We start from the raw sequence: 20,784 nt of genomic DNA, 5'->3' as shown, positions 1-20,784 counted from the left end.
CACATTTCAAAAGCCTCCAGTCTACGTCTATCCTCCTGCTTCAATGACCATATATATATATATATATATATATATATATATATATATATATATATATATATATATATATATATATACATTCAAACACGAAATCCCGCCAAACGGCGAATAAATACTCATATATACAGAAACATATATAAGGAAAAGGGATAGGAACACGTATAAAGGACGAACACAATAGAGGTGGGGAAGGCGGAATCGAACGTGTACGTGTTCGTGAACGTGAACGTGTACGTGTTCCTATCCCTTTTCCTTATATATGTTTCTGTATATATGAGTATATATATATATATATATATATATATATATATATATATATATATATATATATATATACACACACACACACACGTTAACGTATGTGTATGCATGTGTATGGTCGTATATCCTCGCAAGTATGCTAGGAGCGGGAGGCAATGAGGACGCGTGAGTGGGAGGGTCGTCGGGAATGGTGGGAGATTACGACGACTTGGTTCTTCACCACGGGAATCGATGATCGGGAACAGGGAGAGGAACGATGGGTGAGTATGTCCTAGTATTGGGTTTGCGCGTGTGTAGATTGAGGGCGACGAGGAAGGGGCTCTGTTGGCGAGGAAAGGCCCCATCCGCGACCGAGGGACTCCAGGAGAGCCTTCCTTCCCTCCTCTGCCGACGCCACGCAGAGACAGGTAAGCAAGAGGCATGGCGGGGGAGGTAAGAGCTGAGGTCGGGAGGAAACGAGGGGCGGGAAGGCGGGGCCGTATGTACGGGGGAGAGAGAGGCGTGGCCGGTGGTGAGGGGGAATAGACGGGTGGCGCTGTTCGAGGGAAAGAGGTAGCTTTGCGATAAACGGAGGAAGACCCCCGGGTTGGAGGTGGGGGAGTGGCGAGGTATTAAGCAGAAGGCACTAAGGCAGAAGCGCAAGGAAATGCATTGCGAGAGAAAAAGAAGAAGATAAAGCGGAAGAATTTGGTGGCGGAGGTGCGGAAGGCCGGCCGCGGGAGAAGTTGGGAGACAAATGAGAGCCAGCAGAGGAGTGAGCATCTCGAGTGCAGCGCAATTCCTCATTTCCTTGGTCACTTTTTGTTTCAAAACCGCACGCGAGAGAGGTGAAACGTCCCGAGAACGGCGCAATAAATGGTTCAGCGTTTTATCGGAAATTGTCTTCGGCTTTCGGCAACAAAAGAACGATCAAAGATCAGGAATGAACCAAGCGTGAAGTCAACTTCACGCTTGAACTCATGACACTCTCTAAGTGACTCCGAACTCCTCGAGGTGTAAAAATGTGCGAACGACACGCTTGAATACGTTTTTAACTGCTCTAGATTAAAACGTTCGCGAGATCGAGAGTTTACCATGAATATTAACCCTGATTAGAAAACAGGTCGTCGTTATATGATTACGCTCATGATAAAGCATGGGATAGTATAATATGTAACTATTTTTTTATAATTTTCTAAATAAATAAAAGTTTGTCGCTTCACTCGACTATGAAAATTAAACCATGAGATGACAAAGCTGAAACTCTAACAGCAGGGTAATGAGACATGATACTTACTAATATCAAGCCTTTTCCGACACTACGAGCGCTGCTCTAGGATTTTCTAAGGATTACTGAACGACCCACGTACATAGGGATAGTAAAATACATAGTCCTCTTAGCTAGTCTATGAGCGAGTCTGCTATTAAAGATACAGGAAGACGAAACTCGCTTCGAAGGATTAAATGTGAATGTATTTAATATCGGTGGTGGAGAATATAATACAAGAGCTTTTTTACAGAATATATGGTTGCAGGTTCCACTGGACTACATTACCTGTTTTAAAATAGTTACACATTTCATTTTTTCCGATTGTTATGATGCGATAACTTGGCATCCACATATTCCGCTCGTAGTCGAGTAGATCCTATTTGTGCCATAGGGAGAACATATAACCATTAAGATTAGCCCAAATAAACAGTTTTTGAAACAGCAATGTTTTTTCCCTTTACTTATTTGTACCTGTAAGTATTTCAATTTTAAATGTCATCAACCACACGGATATCTTCAAATTAGGATTAAAATTAGGAATGGCAACTCAGAAACGGCACTTCTCACCGCCTACTTCGTCAAGGTTCTTATTTGGCAATTGTAACCAGAACTATTGCCACTCCATGAGGCTTTATGTGGTGTACAAATATTAATTTCGAACTATTTTCAAAAAAACTATCAGGAGAACGCGCAAATATCAGCAACGTGGATGACATCATGGAAGTTAAACCAACGATTACAATTAATCTCCTTAAATCTATTTAAAATAGTATTTTCATGACATAATTATGTATGAAATACAAATGTATTCAGTTAAAAATCTTGTACAGTTTCGTGTCTCACTTTTTTTTAAGCTTTGAAAAAACAGCTCAGGGGAGCTAACGAAAGTTTCAGAAAAGGAATAGCATAAGCCAATGGAGGGCAAAAACTATTGTTCCTTAAACTCTCCCTAACTCTTAAGCCACATCACATCACGGGAGATTGACTAAAAAAGGGTACACCCTGCAAGTTGTCGAACACTTTACGGTAGATGGTTAAAGTTCCATTGGAAAGAAATACGAATGGCTTAGTATTTCAAGTAGTGATGGGACCAAAATCAATGAAATCGGTCCGACAGAATCCTTTTGTCAAAATCATCGAACCTCGAATCGCGATTGTGTTTCGCTTTATTAAGAACGACACAATCACCTTTAACTCTCGACAAACTAAACTCTACAATGTGCAAACATTCGTTATAACAAGAGAAAAATCGACTTCGTATCAATTATAGGGGATTGGAAATCATACAAGCGATCTTGCATGTCAAATTCCTGGACTAAAAAACCAACATACCTATGTTCACGCAATGGCATAATTTCAATAAGTAAACAGAGGTGTGTTTTTCACTTTTAGTGGCTTCTGCATATATTGCGATGAGCGTCGGTGATAATTCAGACCTGCATGTGACACAAGTACTGCAAAGGTACTTACCATCAAGCACACAATGGTCATAGTTAAAAGAGACGGGTAGGGAATATGTCATTGCATTATAGGAGCATATATTGCCAGTCTTAAGTAATGATTATGCATACGATATATATATATATATATATATATATATATATATATATATATATATATATATATATATATATCGTATATATATATATATATATATATATATATATATATATATATATTATATATTGCACACACACGCGCGCGCACGCGAACACACTTCTTAAGCCGCCGTCGTCATTATATGCCCCAATTATGGAAACCATGGAAATTGCAAGAACACGTTTGTGAAATTTCGAATACTTTTGAGATATACAAACTGAAGTTTCGCACCATCGAATACCTCATTCAAGCCGCACAGAAAAAAGACTTCGAACGACTTAACACCTTGTTCGATGATATCAAAGCCCGTTGGCATACAATTATTATATTTATCAACGAATACCTAACATAAACTGAACCCGCCGACATTTGTGAAGTGAGATCCACATAGACAGCAGCAGTTTAATTAGCACCTCACTGAATAACAAATACAAAATATTCGAAATATTCTTAGCAACTTATCTCGTTGGTGGTTGGACGAGTTGTTTCCTTCTTTTTCACACGAACCAGAAGGGCAGAAACTGTCACGGCGCAACTTTCCTATTAGCCTTCGAGCATTATCCCACCCGTTGACTCTTCCCATAATATTCATACGGCCGTAGTTGCCATTCGCTTAATATATTATCCCACCCGGGTGGAGGAAATTGCAGTTTGAAAATCTATGAAGAGGTGCTGAAAAGCAAAACAGAACAACTATAAGTATTAAGATATTTCAAAATCTTATGACGAATAGTTTTACAGGTACGGGTGATAAATAACCTGACGTAGAATCACCCAGCAAACGAATAAGATAGTGAGTGCGCGGGTAATATTGAAGTACGCTTACTCCCTCACATTGGTTTACTACAGCCCTCCATTGTCAACTTCATTCCCTCACCCTCACGTTGGCTTTTGTTTTACGTCCTTTTTTGTCTTATGTACTTGACTCTTGGTCTTCCTCGGAAAATCTTCCCTCCATTTGCCCTGCCATTATGTTTCTATTTATTTTAATTAAAGTAAAATACTATATACGCATAACTTGGCTTAGAATACCACATTACATTGTATATCATTGCACTGCGTACACATGCGTGATACACGTGCGGCGAAGAGTTTGCTAAAAAATAACATTGAAAACGATTTCTAAAATCAAATACGGCGCAAGGATTGCAAATTAAATTAGTGAAATTTTATAGGTCAAGCCATTAACCCCACAGCCCCAAATTTAAACTTGAAGATTAAATTTAAAAATTTTCCCAGAAACTCGTATTTCCACATTTATGGAATAAATAGCAACCGAAAAGCAAGATTATGATGAAACTGGTCTTCTTCACCTTACATGAACACTTTTTTCCACCGCTCTTAATTGCAGAGGTAATCCGCAGATTAAAGCAATATAAGGAACAAAACTGGAAATTATTGGGCCATAGTGTTATGCACCTATTAATGAATTAATAAAATTGACACTCAAATGTGAAAAAAACCAATCTCATTTCGTTTTTAATGAATTAAAATTCATATTTGAATTTGAAGAATAAGAAAAAAAACCCGAAGTTGGATTCATAACATTAATTGTACGAATTATCAAATTGAATTTGGATTCTAAAAAAAACATTCAACTGATAAAAATGGAATCGAGACTAGTAATTTGATGAAAAAGTGCAATTCGGATACGAGATTCTACATAAAAAACGGAGTTCGGAAGATAGAATATTTCCATTACGTTTTTCATTCAATCTATTCCCTGTTTTATATGATTGTACTGTGTGAATTTCACTGTGCTGCCTTCACGTAACGACCGGTTCGCGGAAAAAAGCCTGAACATCGAATGAAACCTTATCTGTACGTAGTTTTCCATATTATAAAGCATCAATAACATTAGAAAAATTACAAAAACATAAGTTTGACACAAGTCAATCCCATTTTTGCCCTCTACCATTTATCGACATTTGCGAATTCCGACGCAGTATATCCCTCACCGAGGAGAGAATTGTTTGCCATGGCGGTTTTTGCAGGCAAATTTTCACTCACGCTGTTTGCTTGCCTTTGGCGATGAAGGAGCTTCCTGACAATTAGTCAGCATCTCAAACGCTTTACTAAAGTTACCCGAAGTCAGAACTACATGTGATATCATTAATTTCAGCAGAATTAGATTTTCTGTATTTACGAAAATTTTAATATTTGATTTACCTAAATAGATACACACACAACACCAAGTACGTACTTGTTAATTAGAAGAGTTGACAATGATATGCCTCAATGCCCAAGTCGATCGTAGAATAGAGGTAACTTTATAAAACGGGAATAATTTCAAATTGTGCTATATGACCCCTATTAATATTTCTCATAAAGAATATTCCACACTGTTCCTAAACTTATAAATGGTCAAGCTTCGGCGAAAATTAAAGGATTTCTTCATCCAAAGTTCCAGGTTTTCTCTCGCATTAACATAAATAGTCCTAATTTTTCGTCACTTTTCCTTATAAGTTTTTCAGTCGGGATGGATAAGATATCAAGAGTCGAAATTTCGGTACAATATTATCGGGAATGTGGAAAATACGCGGTAAAAAATTAATTGGGTACTGCCAGACACTTTGGTACGGAGAACAAACCTAAAGAAATAATTACGACTGCTATGGCTTAACTGTGTTCATACTTTCTGGTCCCCAGGATTTTTGATGATAACTTTATTAAGATGACATTTTGTTTCAAACGTTTTCACCCAGAGGGGAAGTAAATCAAACAGAATTCACCTTTATTTCGATGTTGATTCTAAATTTTTATCCGCTCCGTTTCACCTTATTAACCAATAAAATGTTAATTCTAAAAATGGTACATTACACTCCATGGTCCCAGGCTTGACTACGTGGAAATTCCTTTTCGAATGATCCTCAGGTACCTGAGAATGATGCCTATGCGTTGACTAGTCGTACCAAATACAAAGTTTTGTGAAAAATACCTGGTATTTTTCTTTGGTTCGAAGGGCACATTAGAAACAACACAACATTCAAGTTTTCATACGAGTGTGATCAGCACATGCAGTGCATGACTTTGACAATTCCCTCGATGGGACAAGTGAAATCGCTAAGGTTGGCACTCTAGTAATACGTACAATGCAATACTGAATTCCCATGAGCTATCATTCAGACTATGCAGTCATTACGTAACGTTAAGTGTTCTCCAGCAGTATTTTTATAAGCAGGAAATTTTCAGTAACAAATCATTCATTAAGAACAAAAAAAAATACTCCTCCCAACTGCGTTTCGAGAAATATTCAATTTTTTTTAAACAGCTACCCCAACCTTGGTATTTCGTATTAATGGCCAATATTTGAACAGCCCGATGATTTGATAATTTAAGCATCATTTCAAGACCAGCGAGCTACGTGGGTTAGTACACGAACCGTGTCTTTGAGAAACAGGCCCCAGGCTGATAAATACCAAATAAAATTATATCTACCGGATGTCACCACCGGTTTTGGTGAGATAAAAACCCATTAGCCGTCGGCAACTTAGTTATCGTTGACCTTCCAAATTTTTCTCCGATACATCTCTCTTCACATTAAACATTAACATTGTTCGACCGCCGGAGGGTCATGTTTGAGTAAAATTATTGTGGTGTGTATTCACCCCCTGCCACACACCCTGGAGGTGGCTTGCAGGGTATATAAAAATAAATAAAAGCTTTTTTCCATCTTAATAAACCTTCAGGTTTTGCCGTTTTTAAAAGTCAACTTCGTTGGAGTTTATATATATAGTCAGCTCACTGATTGACTGGCTCTAGATAAGAACGTCGAAATCGAGCAGGAAGCAAAATCGAGCATATCTATTGGCCAATTTGGAAGTGAAAACCTACAGAAGGAAGTCGGTAAACAAATCCAATGCCCAGTCTCATTACCAAACCTTCAAGGGGGCTAATTTACGGTTTTCCTTTACAGTGAAGATACTTGCGAACAGTTAGATATGGAGCCCTAAACATTATGTACGATATCAAAGCTAACGGCTGATTTGGCAAAACTCGACTTGCTTCCCTCACTTAGGAACCTAATACTCAGTTCAAAAGCTTGACGGATAGCATATTGAAGGCGTTTGCTATTCGCACCTATCTTTCAACCTCATTTCCACACATGGCAAAGGAAAAAATTCATAACTCTTTCCTTTTTCGAGTTAATTAGTTTATTAGCGGTTAATGCATGGACATTGCATATGCATTCATCTTGAAACAGTTCTAACCGTCGGCATTGAATAAATGCGGTCATTTATATAATATCTACCGTATAATAAGGATACGGAATTTCATCGTTTAAAAACTCGATTAAAAGCTCGTCGGAATAATTTGATTGTCTAGCGTCTATTGGCCACAAAAGGATTCATAAAAAGTCTTTCATTCCAAATTGGAAATGGTCCGAGGTAGATGCATGTAAAATTTTGCGAAAGTGTGTCTGAACTTTCGTTCTTACAATGACTCCGAGAAAATAGCATCGCCTCTCCGATTTGTATTTCACCGTATGTTTCAAACCAGTACTTTATTATTTTTGCATTTTTTTAAATATCCCATGATATTAGAAAAATTACAAATAATAATGGCAAATCTACTTCTCAATCTCAGAAAAAGTGGTTAAAGACTTGCATTACTGGCACATTTTTTTTCCTTAATTCTCTAGTGTCATTCAGCAAATTTCAAGTCCCAAAGACAATCCCTGCACAAAAACTTTCTTCTGTTTCAGCGAGATCAGCTATTGCTATTACTGTACAATCGTCTAATGAAAGGAAATGCCCAATTGGAACTTCTGTTTGTTTTAATGCTAATTACTTTATGCGTAATTGAAAAAAGTTTAGGCAAAGCAGTCGATAATACTATATACTGAGTAATTTATTGCAACTGTGGGCATATAGATGACAAGATTTCCGATTCGCATTAACTGCAATGGTTGTCTCGCAACAATGTGCGAGATTCTGATCAACAACTCCCGACAGAACATGGAGCAAATTTAAAGAATGTGAAGCTTGGAGGTGTTTTAAGCATCTACATGGAGACTATTTCTTTTTTACTAGTAACGCTGAGACTATTTTTCTTTTTTAAATATTCTTTTTACTTTTATCTACATACATACGTATCTACATGGTACCCTGCAAGCCACCGCTAGGATGCGTGGTAGGGCGTGATAACACACCAGGCATACAGCATAAAAAATTACGTTTTTCTTAATTGTTAGTAACAAATTATTCCCATAATTCAGATCATGATAACTAAACAGAGACATGCACCACGGTATCTCAGTGTGATACGCCTCTCAGCTCATATGAAGGAGCTGTTAGTAAAAAGAAGGACAATAACTAAGATTAGATGAGGTAATGACCAAATACTGGGCTAATTAGAAAGAAAAAATGAAAATGCTTAATCCCCCCAGATCGGTCACATACAGTTATTCTGATCCCTTATCGTCCGTAGGAAAAATGACAACTCAAATCTATCTGTTCTACTCAATCTCTATAATTTTATACACATGATCTCTCCTACCGTAGTCCGATGGGGCTAATCATACATTTTCAAAATAATCGCTAAAGATACCCGCTTCCCATTAATGCAACATATATAATCTGTGGTTTAACTTTCGCTCCGTGAGTGATTCCCAACCTAGTCCTCTAATGATTATGACACGCTACTCAGTTTTTCACAACAACGTTTTCCAAACCTGGCTTCTCTACGCTGCACGCCATCTAATTCGGCGATCAATCCAACTTAATGAGGATCCCATATACTATCACCACATTCGATATGAGGCCGAATTAACAAAGGATAGCATTGCTCTTTAACTTTCTCGTCCCATTTCCCCAATACACTTCTAATATATCCTAATTTTTTGCTAGCTAGCCCACGTAGTTTTCACCCAGGAGAGGTCGTGAGTAAAGGTTACGCATTAGTATTTAATCAAGTCTACACTTTACATATCGGTATTTCTGTTGCAGTAAGCGTTCGGGGGGGAAGTACTACTATTTCAAAAATGCAATACTACGCATTCGGGTGTGACTACAATGTACATGAAGTTGGGGCGTTTTCAAGCACACACCTGGGAAAGACATTGCCTTGTGTGAACACACGACAATAGCTATCGCATGAGTAGTTGCACACGACGTGCTCGAGATAAGAATTCGAAGCAAGAGAGGAACACTAAGTCACTACAATCAGATGAATGGACCAACCAGCTACTGGATCCACTGGAGGTGTTCCTGAGGCGGCCCTGTTGGCACCACCGGAGCTCCCTCCGTGCACGGGTTGGCGGAATGGTATCAGCCCCTGTAAAAGAATTAGACAAGGCGTAAGATTTTAATGAATGAATCAGGACGTTGGATAGTTGCCAACTAATTTTGGACCGTAAAGTAACTGAGTTATTAATGACGAAAATATGTCACGAATGCATCAATTAATTGGTATACTATACACACAAACTTGGTACAAGCGATAGCAGAAATGGACATTAACGCCACCACATACAGATGTGGTGATAAGTTAGCGATAAACATGTTTTAAAGATTTTATTACTCTTCCACGAACTTTACATCTTGTGGATGGTTTTGGTGACAACATTTTCACCCCATCCTGGTGACTTCTTCAGGTCGAGGTGTACTTCTGTCAAGCTCAACCTGAAGATGCCTCCAAGACTGTGGGCGAAGTTGTTGTCATGCAAACAACCGGCGCGACGGAAACTCCAGGGAAAAGGATTAAGTCTTAACTAACAACTGCAAGTCGCAGATGCTTTCACACTAACAACAGGCTCTTAAAACAAAATGATGATACAAAAGAATTGAATGGTACTTAGAATTCCTTTCAGTCTAATCAGGTATCGGAAACATTTTTTTGTGTCATTTCAAACGCTGTTTCTTTCCAAGTTCTCCGTGACTGATGACTAAAAATCAACAGAAGAACGCGTTTTTTTAAGGAGGACGGTGAACAAGGAAGGTAAGTGCCCCGTAAATGATCTCAGAGATGTGAAGGGCATTTAAGGGGGCGCCTAACTGCTGATAACGAGTTCGTCTTCGTTAGAAGAGATAAATGGAGTAATAGCGGGTGGATCGAACCTTAGACATTATTTCACACTATTAGTATTTACAGTATTAACAATATATCCATCGAAGCAACCATCAAACAAAAATCTCAAAAGCCAACCACTACCTCAGTTGTTCAATTTAGTTAAAGAACATAATTAGCGTTGAAACTTATGATAAAAAAATAACGGTAAGAATAGTATACCTTTCATAGGTTTCACGCCCCTAGGATGACACCGAACGATGACTTTTGAGTAAAGTTCGTCTAACGTAAAATTATCTTCGAATTCATTTCGCTTTATTTATAAACTGGGTGACAATTAAGGGCGATCTTCTTTCCCCGCTTATACGTCTAAGGGCACCCAACTTCGAACCTCGGTGCACTGATCATCGGATGAGGCGTTCCAATACGGTAAAAATGAGAGTTCCTTTGTGCCCTTATCTTTCAGAAGAATATTCCCAACCCGGAAAATACTAGACTTCACACTGGTAAGATCACCGAGCAAAATACGCAGATGTCCTAAACGAAGAAAACAAAGCAGCAGTCACAGAACTTTCACAAAAACTTCTAGTATATCTTCGCATATATTAACATTACTCCCAGGGATAAAAAATGATGCTGATCTAATACACGTAATCTCGGTGAACCCTACTATCGCCGGCCAAATTGAGTAGCGGGTTTGAATCCACCCTCGGTTAGGAGCACTGAGTTGTCAATAACATAACACTTTACAGATTATAGGGTGGTAAGCGTAAAGGGACTGCACATTAAAAATATAATTCTACCCAAAATTGATAACACTAATATTGGAGTTGGATATCCGAAATCAGCGACGATTCCTGGGTTTCTAAACTATTTTAACTCTTTGGCCTGCTTTAACTTTACGTCCATGCAACAGATATTTCGATTTGCCCCCCACGCCTTCACAGTTTTTCACCCCATGTGGTAGAAGCATAGTATATTTTTAAGAAAAATAACTTATTGATACAAATCTCATTCAACTTACACAAACATCCCAATTTCAATGCAGATAAATTACTTACACTACACGTTTAATTTTATTTGAACAAACCTGTTTCAATTCCAAAAACTCAAATGATACACAGAAATAAAATCGCGAGTTACACAAAAAGCATAGTTGATTTCCTTCTGGGGTACATCAGCTATTCAACAAATGGCTCGGAGTTATACAGGCCTGTACTTCCAAATATTAACAAACTCATTCTTAAAATGCGAATAATTCTAACTAAAACACAACTATTTCTTTAAAAACCTGATTAAGCTTTCAGTCGATATTCAAATTGCAAATGAACATCGAAAGGGTAATATTAGAGGCGATTTCTTAATATAAGTATGAACAATTGGAGAAAATAGTACAGCACTATCAGTAGTTAACGGCTTCATTCAGCCGAATTTGAAGGTCGCATGCAACAGACGATACAGAGTCTGGTGAGAAGGATAAAATTATCCGTCGTCGTGAGGAGATTTCTCTCTTCTTTTTGAAAATCTGATTCTTATTTTTGTAACATTTTTCTATGTTCTTAATAGTATTTCTGGTAGACGACAAATTCCAACAAATAAAAACGCACTGTAGCGTCACAAACAAATGCCGCGCTGCAAAACAGGGACGAAGAGTGGGGAAAAAGAACGCAAAATGCAGCAAAGGAAACCACCTTTATAAGCGGCAATAACTTCTGGGCCATCAAATCGATGAGCGCAGTTGAGAGAAGTTCGAACCGAAAGACATAAAAATCGCGAGACTTCAAGAGGGCTCTTTGGGAGCGAACGATTGGAAATTTCGTTGGGGCAATAAAAACTTTCGATTTCTCCCGATTCGACCCGTGGAACTCGGCTTCAAACAGGAGAGGAGGGGGTTGGACCGCATCCGAAATGTCACTTCCGAGGAAAACAGGACCGAAAAATGCAATGGAAGAGATTCACGGCCGAAATATCTCGGTCGGGTGAACATGACCCCTCCTCGTATGGATGCGCGCGCGTTTATTTTTTCACTTTTATTCGAAACGCTCGCTATTTATCTCTCACGCCGCAATATACGATTCGATCCCTCTAGTGCGATGATTGGTCGCAGGGGAGGGACTGAAGTCGTGAGGAGAGCGGGGCCGGCAACGGTGTAAGCGCTTTACGACAACTGAGACGAGACTGCAATGGGTACTAGAGAATGTCCACGGCGAGACCGGGATCCTCTCCAGCCGAGGAGAAGCCCTAGCCCACCAGCCTTCACCCTCTCGGAAAATCGGAATACTTTGGGCGTGCACAATGTCGAGTACGGCACATTTGCACGCGACTATAAAATTGCATGCGCTCATCTGAGACACATGCTCCCTCGCGTGTGCAACGGGATTCTAAAATTTAAGATTTCCCCCTCGTGCCAAAGGCAACATACCCCCCTCGACATACCCAATTAAACCTTGCAGATTGATCCGAGGAATGAGAGGAGTATAGATTCAGCCCCAGAAAAAAGCAACACATTCAGTGACTAAAGCGGGGAGAGTGTTCCTGGTTTTTTGATTCCACAGGGGTTACAAGACACTGGGTCTTCAGTCAAGCACGCATTTAATCCCTTTACAAGATACATCGTTACTTTGGATTTTTTCCAATGAAAATACGGGTCACGGACGCTTATTTCCTGCTTCAAAAGGCATTTATTCCTTGACACACCAGTACTATTTCAGCCAAGATTTAAGAAACTTCACATTAATTCGAAAGAACAGCTTCATTAGGAAAAAAAGCGAGGGCAGATGAATCTTCACCTGGCAAACCTTTTATCTACCCCAAAATTTTTCATTTTGTCACAAGCAGCTACAAACGAATTTCTCCAAAACAAATTATTATTAACAGAGTATGGCTCTTCAAATATCATTTTCATTACTATTCGTTGTTTCGCAAAGAAATTACAAATCTGGTAACGAAAATATTTAACAATAAATTAATGATCTATTGCCATGGTTCAGCAAAATAGTGCGCAAATAAATAAGCAAATTAAAGAAGTACTCACTGAGAGCCTTTGAAGTAAAAAATCCAGAACAGTTGTTATTTTATTGCTCAGCAGAACATACTTAGAATTTCCAGGACAACCGTTGCAAGCCAAATTGTAGGTGGTGCAAGTTGTGATGTAGCACCTGAAAACAATAATAAATGGAAATGGAGACAATTAATAAAAGGAAATAAAAAATAAAATGAACGTGCACATAAGGAAGGTCTAAAAGACTTACTTTGGTGGAAGAGATGGAGTTATATTGGGTGAGGTTCCTACTGCCATTTCTAGCAATGAGGTCAGGGCAGCAAAACCACCCAATGCTTGGAATGCAACCTTATCAACAACATTCTGAAATAAAATGATGCACATTGTGTCATATTAAGTAAATAACACAGAGGAAAATTTTCAATATATATCAGATATATTCTTCTTGGAGAAAGAAGATATATCCAAAGAAATGAGGAAAATGCTACCAGAATTATTTTTGCAAGAATTTCAGAGGGTATAAATCAATTGCCTTGACCAGGATGAGAATGTGCTGGTAGCTCAATTGGTTAAAGCAATTGGCTGGACATGGTGGGATCCAGATTTGAATCCCAGTGAAGGCAAATTATTTTTACACTGAAATTTTCGTATTCAGAGTAGATATTTTCTTAGTGCTTGTGATACTAAGAGGTCTGACCAGATTTGTACCATGCATACACCATATACTACCATTACTGTTAGGATGTGGTACAGAGTTCGTGAGATATTTTTCAGAATGCGACCAGCTGGAGTGAAACTTGGAAATATTAAATCCTAATTAACCTGACGATGAGCTTGGAGCACCTCATCATCAGTATTTACCACCATTTTCAACCAATAATCATGACAATTCCTTCTCATAATCGCCAATATACAATCAAAACAACTAGCACTGCATGAAGTAATGGAGTACCTAATAAGCCATTTGCACATGCACGCCCTCTCTCCCCCCAGCCTGGCTGGCTAATACACCAAATTCATTCCTTGCATGGAAATGTGACCAGCTATTTGCCTATTTTGACTGCAATGCCAAAACAATTTTAATACTTCAACTCATAAACTTCCATCACCTCTGCTGTGCCAAAGGGTCACTGCAACTGAAACTCCAACTTACCTCTCACCATTTACATTCACTAGAGTAAGAATTAGGGTCTTGGGAGAATTTTCATTATTGCAGTTCAACAATTACTGCTAAGTTGAAATACGTACCAACAATTTTGCCATTGCTTTAATGAAGCTAGAATTCTCCCCACTTGAATTACATTGAATGGTATTCATTTTCTGTGATTTGGCTCATTAGCTTTATCATATTAGGCTTAACTGATTAGTTTTCAATTGATACAATTTATGAGGGATTAAATTTTTACTTAGTCATCACTTACAGCTATTTGTTCAAAGAAATTGATTGTTAATGTTTCATATAATAAGCATACTCATAACCACCCGAAGAACTAACCTTAATTAATACACATGCCATGTATTTCTGTAATCTGATAAATCCAGTAATTAGTCTGCTGTATATTTCCATTGCATGCATACTATTATTAGCCCCCAAAAAACAAGTCCAACAGACTTACAAGGAACATTAAAGTCATTTTATTAGTGCCACATGAACATGAGAATCAGATTTTTCTTAGCCTTGTGGAAGTTTTTTTGTAGTACCCTAAATGAAAATGTAGGATATGAGTATTTTCACAAAAAAGAGTTCCATTATCATGTTAGTGAAGTACTTTTGTGCATGGAATTTCAATTAATACCACGTACTGCTTTGTGTAGACAAATAAGCAAACATTTTTGTGCATGAATTTGGTTTGTTTTTTTAAAATTAACAATGTCACATATTAGCATTCAGAGAAATGTAACTGATGAAAAAAACCACAGTAATCACTTCTAAATTTCATTTGATCAATTGGTGAGGAGGCTTGAGCTCACTTGATACTAAGCCTTACAGCAAGTGAAATTCTAACATAAGGGTGGGAGGAAGAGGGAAGGCATTTTCTTTCCCTATGCCACCAATGCTTTCCCAGACAAATCTGGTTCCCAAACAAACAGCTTGGATGAAGTCGGCAGTTACCAAAGGCTACAGAAATCAAACCTCTGGTGATCTGAATGTTCTACTCACTTAGATATGTAACAACCCCAACTACCCCAGAGGATAGGTACTTAGCTAATTACGGGTAATACTAAACTAACTGAAAAAAGAGGATGAACATGAATTTATTTTACATTACATTTATCATACTCCCAGTACCTGCTTGTCCAATATGCGATTGATCTCCCCCAAAGCCCTTTCTAAGGCAGTGATGGCAACATCAGGCCACTGGCCCTTCCCCTGTGAATGGTTCAGTTTTTCCACATCCTTGATTAATTTCTGCAGACGTGACTTGTTGCTTGACTCAACATTTTTCGGTGATTTCTCCAGCATATTTTCATACTCCTGGCCTCTGAAATTTAAATAATATGATGAAACAATGCCTCACTGGAAATATTCCATTTCATTTCACATTTTTGCAGCACTTAACACACGTGTAGCAAGAAAAATGTATCCCACACCAACATGGTACACTGATGATTCACCCTGATGCCTACATGAATCTACTAACATCAATGACTACATGCATCTTTCAATGGAAACTCAGAGAAGAATTAAAAGAATTTTAATGATAACATAATTCAGAATTTATTTGCAATTAAATGACAACGACTGAATCAATTAGTATAAATTTTACATCCATGTGGCACAAAATAGCAAAATTCTAAAATAATTAATTTTTTTCGAAGTAAAACATTAACATAATTTAGGCATGCATATATTTTCATGCTTAATAAACATCAGGATCAAACATTATTCTTATTACCAAAACAGGAACTCCTTTCATTCCCACAAGTTGCAAGAAATGATCCATCTTCCAAGCTCAAATGAAAGAAAGGCTCTAAATGGCATAGTGTGTATGTGCACAACACAGAAGGATTTTTCCATATAACAAGGTACTTTGACGTACATGTCAATCCAATTCTAGCTTTCAAGAGGTGGACCACTTCAAATATGAGCAACAAAACCAAGAATTGGGTAGCCAACCCGTGGGAAATGTGGTCATGGTAAATTAGAAAAAGAAAAATGATCCTCTGAATAAGAGCTGGGTATGGGGCTGACAATTACAACCAGAAATAGCCTGAACGTAATTATATAGCACAACATTTTCTCAGGTGCAAGACAGGATTACGTTCAGATGAGCGAGCATAAAAAGACATGTGCCTTTTTGAACTTGGAATGCATGCAGGAATATTATTTTACTTATTCATAGTCATGTATGACATTTTCATCTTTCAGAGTTCAGCTTTCCCTGCTTCAGAACAGTCCTTTTCCACTCCTCATGAGACACCCAAGGCCAAGCATTCCTATAAATGCTGAAATTATTTCTTAAAGATAGTGAAGCAGGGATAAAAGCTGACTAAATGAGTCAATTCAGTCCCAGGACATTTGAATAATAGTTCAGTTCCAGGACATTATTTTTGTTTTGTTTCCGTGAATAACCATGAAAAAACAAGCAGTGTAGGTTGGCATTCAACATAAAGCACCATATATATTCCTTGATTTAGTGTAAAAGTGATTCTATGGTCTACATTAACCGGACTCACAGTACAAGGAGGACATTGCTGTTATGCAAGTGACTAGGCAAGTGTAGAGGTGCTGCAATTGTCAAAGTTGAGGCAAGTAGAGCCTTAATATACCAATGACACTCTAGACTGCAGAAGGATGTGTTGCATCACAAAGTAAATTTCTCAAGGACATTTACTTGCTGGTGAACGAAATAAGACCTGGGATGAAAGGTACTTGGAAACGTCTCAGTGACTCCATTGATAAGTGTCATGAGATACTGAAGGAGGGTTTTAAGCTTATTGAAGCACAAAAGACATGGATAGAGGAATGTAACTAACATCTCCTAGTTAAAAAGAGAAAATGCATTGTTTTAGGAGCATTTATTTAGTCTTGGTTTCTAATCACACCAATGACTTTTTTTCAAAATATTTTCTTGCCAATAATTTGGACAATCCTGGTGACCCATTTAATAACACAGAAAATCTTCTAACTATTGTTATTGAAATAGCGAAAGAGTTGGGATTTGAATTAAGTAAGGGCCACATCAATAATTGTTTCCATTCTAAATCAAAATCTCCTTCATTGTAATTACAAATCTTTTCAAACAAGGAAAATTTACAACCTAAAAATCAGATCTTAACAATCGTAACAAATATTTTCTAATTCGGCAACATGTACATTAATATTGCTGTTTCCAATTCCCTTTATCACAAAAATCTCATGAGGTCCCATGGTTTAACCAGCTTCATTCACTGCTCAACTAGATATAATAATGAAAACATTAATTCTAAAAGTATACTTCCCTATACATATTTATACTACCCCCTCCAATTTTTATAGAAAGACACAATTTCCACAACCTATCCCGCAACATCTATTTTAGCATTTGATTATCTCACATTAACTTTTACAAAATAACATGTGAATGTATATGCTGTTTAATTTAAGAACTTTAACAAATTAAAGATACAACTTTCCACATTTGAATAGCACACACCCCTAAAATTTCTTCATTTAATTCACCTAAGTACTTGATGACACTGTGGAGATTTCTGGATAATTCCCAAAAAGTGGAGCAGGACTTTGTTACTTACATGAAAATGTGCCAAAATTAGTGTAATTCAAGTCTTGTAAAATGCATAACTTTTATTTAGGAACTCACTTTTGGGCCATTCTTTGGCGAATCTTCTTACAACGCTTCTTTAGAGCTTTCTGCCTCTCTCTGTCTTGTGCAATCTTAGGATCAATTTTATCTGCTGGGGCATCAACTATATGTTCCATTGAGCACATATTTATTGGAGATGGTGACTCCTTAGCTCCATGTCCCTCAGACCCAACTTTCTGCTGTAGAGTTTGACTTCTGAGCGATTCTTGATGCTTCTTACCACGCAAGTGACTGAAGAGATAAACTTCTGACTCAATCTGAAATAAAAAACACTTTCGTGTTAAGTTAGATCCTAACTTTAATTCTAAGTGTTACGAGGACATGGAAATTGAGATAACTAAGTACAAGGGACCTCTCTTTCTAGAAATATATGAATACTTTGTTGATTCTGGACAAAATTAACATCTATTTTCTCCTCCCCTGATGATAAAATAGACCAACCAGTCTTAATTCAAATTAGAACAAGTTTTACAGAGAATAAGTGAAAATAGGTAGTAAATAGGTAGTAAATGCATTGATAAAATTTTTCATTCAGGAAATTTTCATACTTAACATACCAGCACATTGCAAATATTGCAGAATTTATTTGTCTCATATGGTGAGAGACGAGGCAAAGAAGATTCTTCCCCTGGGCCACGGCCAGCCATTGAGCATGATTCCAAAGCCAAAGCCCTTTGACGTATCAATTCCATATTGTGGTCATGGCGACGTGCTGACTCCTCCTGTTTCTGCTTTATCTTCCTTTGCAACTCCTCTTGATTTGCCAACTGTGCTGCCTGCAAAGCACTTCTCCTTTCTTCACGGTCCCTAAAAATATATTTTATTCAGAAGCATTCCAGCATCAGAAGAATTCCAACCTTCATCATGAAATGCCAAAGTTTTTGTTTCAGTCTGGTATTCACAATGAGATTCTCACTTGGGTAATAGCTTAGACAACTCAACTACCACACCTGCAAATTATACACTTAAATGGGTTACATTCCAATTTCTGAAAGGTTAAGATAACTTCAGAGCCAATTACTAAATAAGTATGTCCTTCAGACATACCCATTATGTCCAGAGCACACCACAAAAGTTTTTTGTACCCCAAATATGTATCACACGAGATAGTTTTCAAGTTAAGACTCCTTTAAAGGTGGTTTGTTCCATAAAGTCAACCCAATACATACCTTAAACGGTAGAAAACCAAATGATAATATTATCAGGCATGTTTAACATAAGATTCAACCCAAACTACACATAATTGCAGAGGTTTGGCAACTGTAATTTTCATTAAGGTAACATTATTTTTTCATAACAAAATACTGGGAAGACACTATTGCCTTTCTTTCATAAATGTGAATTTTTCAGCCTTTGGTATCGACAAAAAAAAATTCAGCATTATCAACTATTTTCAATTTTTCATTTTGTACGAAGTAGTATTGATTCTTTTCAAATGATCTCAATATATGATTAGAAAAGGTACTTTCTAAATGCAAGAATGTTCAATCAGGTTTCCTATATTAGTTAGTTATTGCTACTTACCTTGCCTTCTCCCTTGCCAATTCTAAGCGTTCCTTTTCTTTTTCTTGCTGCTCCCTATCAATCCTTTCTTCTCTCTTCCTTCTCCTCTCCTGCATTTCCTCCAATTTTGCCTAAAAGTGGAGACCAAAACAAATATATTTACTCTAAATGTATATTTACATAAAAAATAACACAATATACCAGAATACCATACAAAGTATTCTGTAATATTTTTTAAGTAATGTAAATAATTAGAAAGGATCCGCTGCTTTAGCTAATTTTAGACCTACTCATGCTAATTTCAGGGGGGCACAAGAGAAAAGACATTGGCAATTCCAATATGGATGTGTTATGCATAATTCATCACATCAGTATTTCAATCATAATATTGGTCCAATGCATTCCCCTATTCTTCCCTATTCAGTGTTAAATCCCTCACCCCATCATAGCTTTTCTGTTTTACGTCCTTTTCAATTTGCCCTATGTACTGGTATTTAGGCCTTCCTCATGGAATCTTCTCTTCAATTTGCCCTTCTATCATGTTCCTAAGCAACCCATTATGACTCAAGGTGGGTCCAATCCATCCACTTTTTCTTTGCCATAGAGTTCTCCCCACATGGTCCTTTCTTCTTCTGTTCTTCTATATACTTCCTCATTGTTCACTTTATCCCTGTCCATTCCTTGTTTTTGCAACCTTAGATTCTTTGAGCTGAGCATAGTAGGTATCTCTACTTTAAGAATGCCTTCCTAACTCAAGCTATTCTTTGTTTGGTATCAGTCGAACTTCTTCCATCCCAAGTTATGCTGCTGCCTATGCAGATGAAGGATTCCACTTGCTCTAATTTTATGCCTCGAATTGTGATATCTACCTTTAGTTCCTCTCTTCCTCACACAATAATTTTAGTTTACTTCTTGTAGATTCTCATATTTTATACCCAAAGTATTTGGTCCATGGCATTAAGAGTTGCTTGTTGGTCCTCTTGTGTTTCTTTAACTACAGTGATGTCATCTACTAACCAGGGCATGTTAATATCTTCAACATTCACCTTGACTCCTTTGATGCCCAATTCTTGTTCCTTTTATTGGCACTTCGAGATATGCATTGAATAATACTGAAGAGAGGTTGCATCCTTCTCCAACTCCTTTGTTTAATTTGGCTTTTATTTTCCTTCTGGTTATCATTTGCATGGTTGTCACTTTATTCTCGCGTAAGCGATGGATTATTCTTCTGTCCTTGTAGAATATTCTAAGTGCATCCATGCAGTCAGTATCTTGAACATCTCACTCCATATGATTTTGTCATAAACCTTCTCCATACA

At 37.6% G+C, this 20,784-nt stretch overlaps 1 protein-coding gene across 1 annotated transcript in view; it reads right to left on the bottom strand.

Annotated features, from left to right (window-relative positions):
* Positions 1–20,784, bottom strand: part of ssp3 (short spindle 3) — a 188,699-nt gene that overhangs the window by 140,581 nt on the left and 27,334 nt on the right. The window contains exons 15-21 of the mRNA XM_071595700.1: positions 19,487–19,596; positions 18,520–18,769; positions 17,960–18,219; positions 15,448–15,640; positions 13,408–13,520; positions 13,191–13,314; positions 9,331–9,424 (exon numbers count right to left, since the gene is read on the bottom strand). Of these exons, the coding sequence (XP_071451801.1) occupies positions 9,331–9,424; positions 13,191–13,314; positions 13,408–13,520; positions 15,448–15,640; positions 17,960–18,219; positions 18,520–18,769; positions 19,487–19,596 (1,144 nt within the window). The remainder of the gene's footprint in view (positions 1–9,330; positions 9,425–13,190; positions 13,315–13,407; positions 13,521–15,447; positions 15,641–17,959; positions 18,220–18,519; positions 18,770–19,486; positions 19,597–20,784) is intronic.

Source organism: Hetaerina americana, unplaced genomic scaffold, assembly GCF_022747635.1.
Source record: "Hetaerina americana unplaced genomic scaffold, ioHetAmer1.1.p SCAF_1, whole genome shotgun sequence".
Lineage (NCBI taxonomy): Eukaryota > Metazoa > Arthropoda > Insecta > Odonata > Calopterygidae > Hetaerina > Hetaerina americana.
The sequence above is the reverse complement of the archived record's forward strand: the minus strand, read 5'-3'. Positions and strand labels throughout refer to the sequence as shown.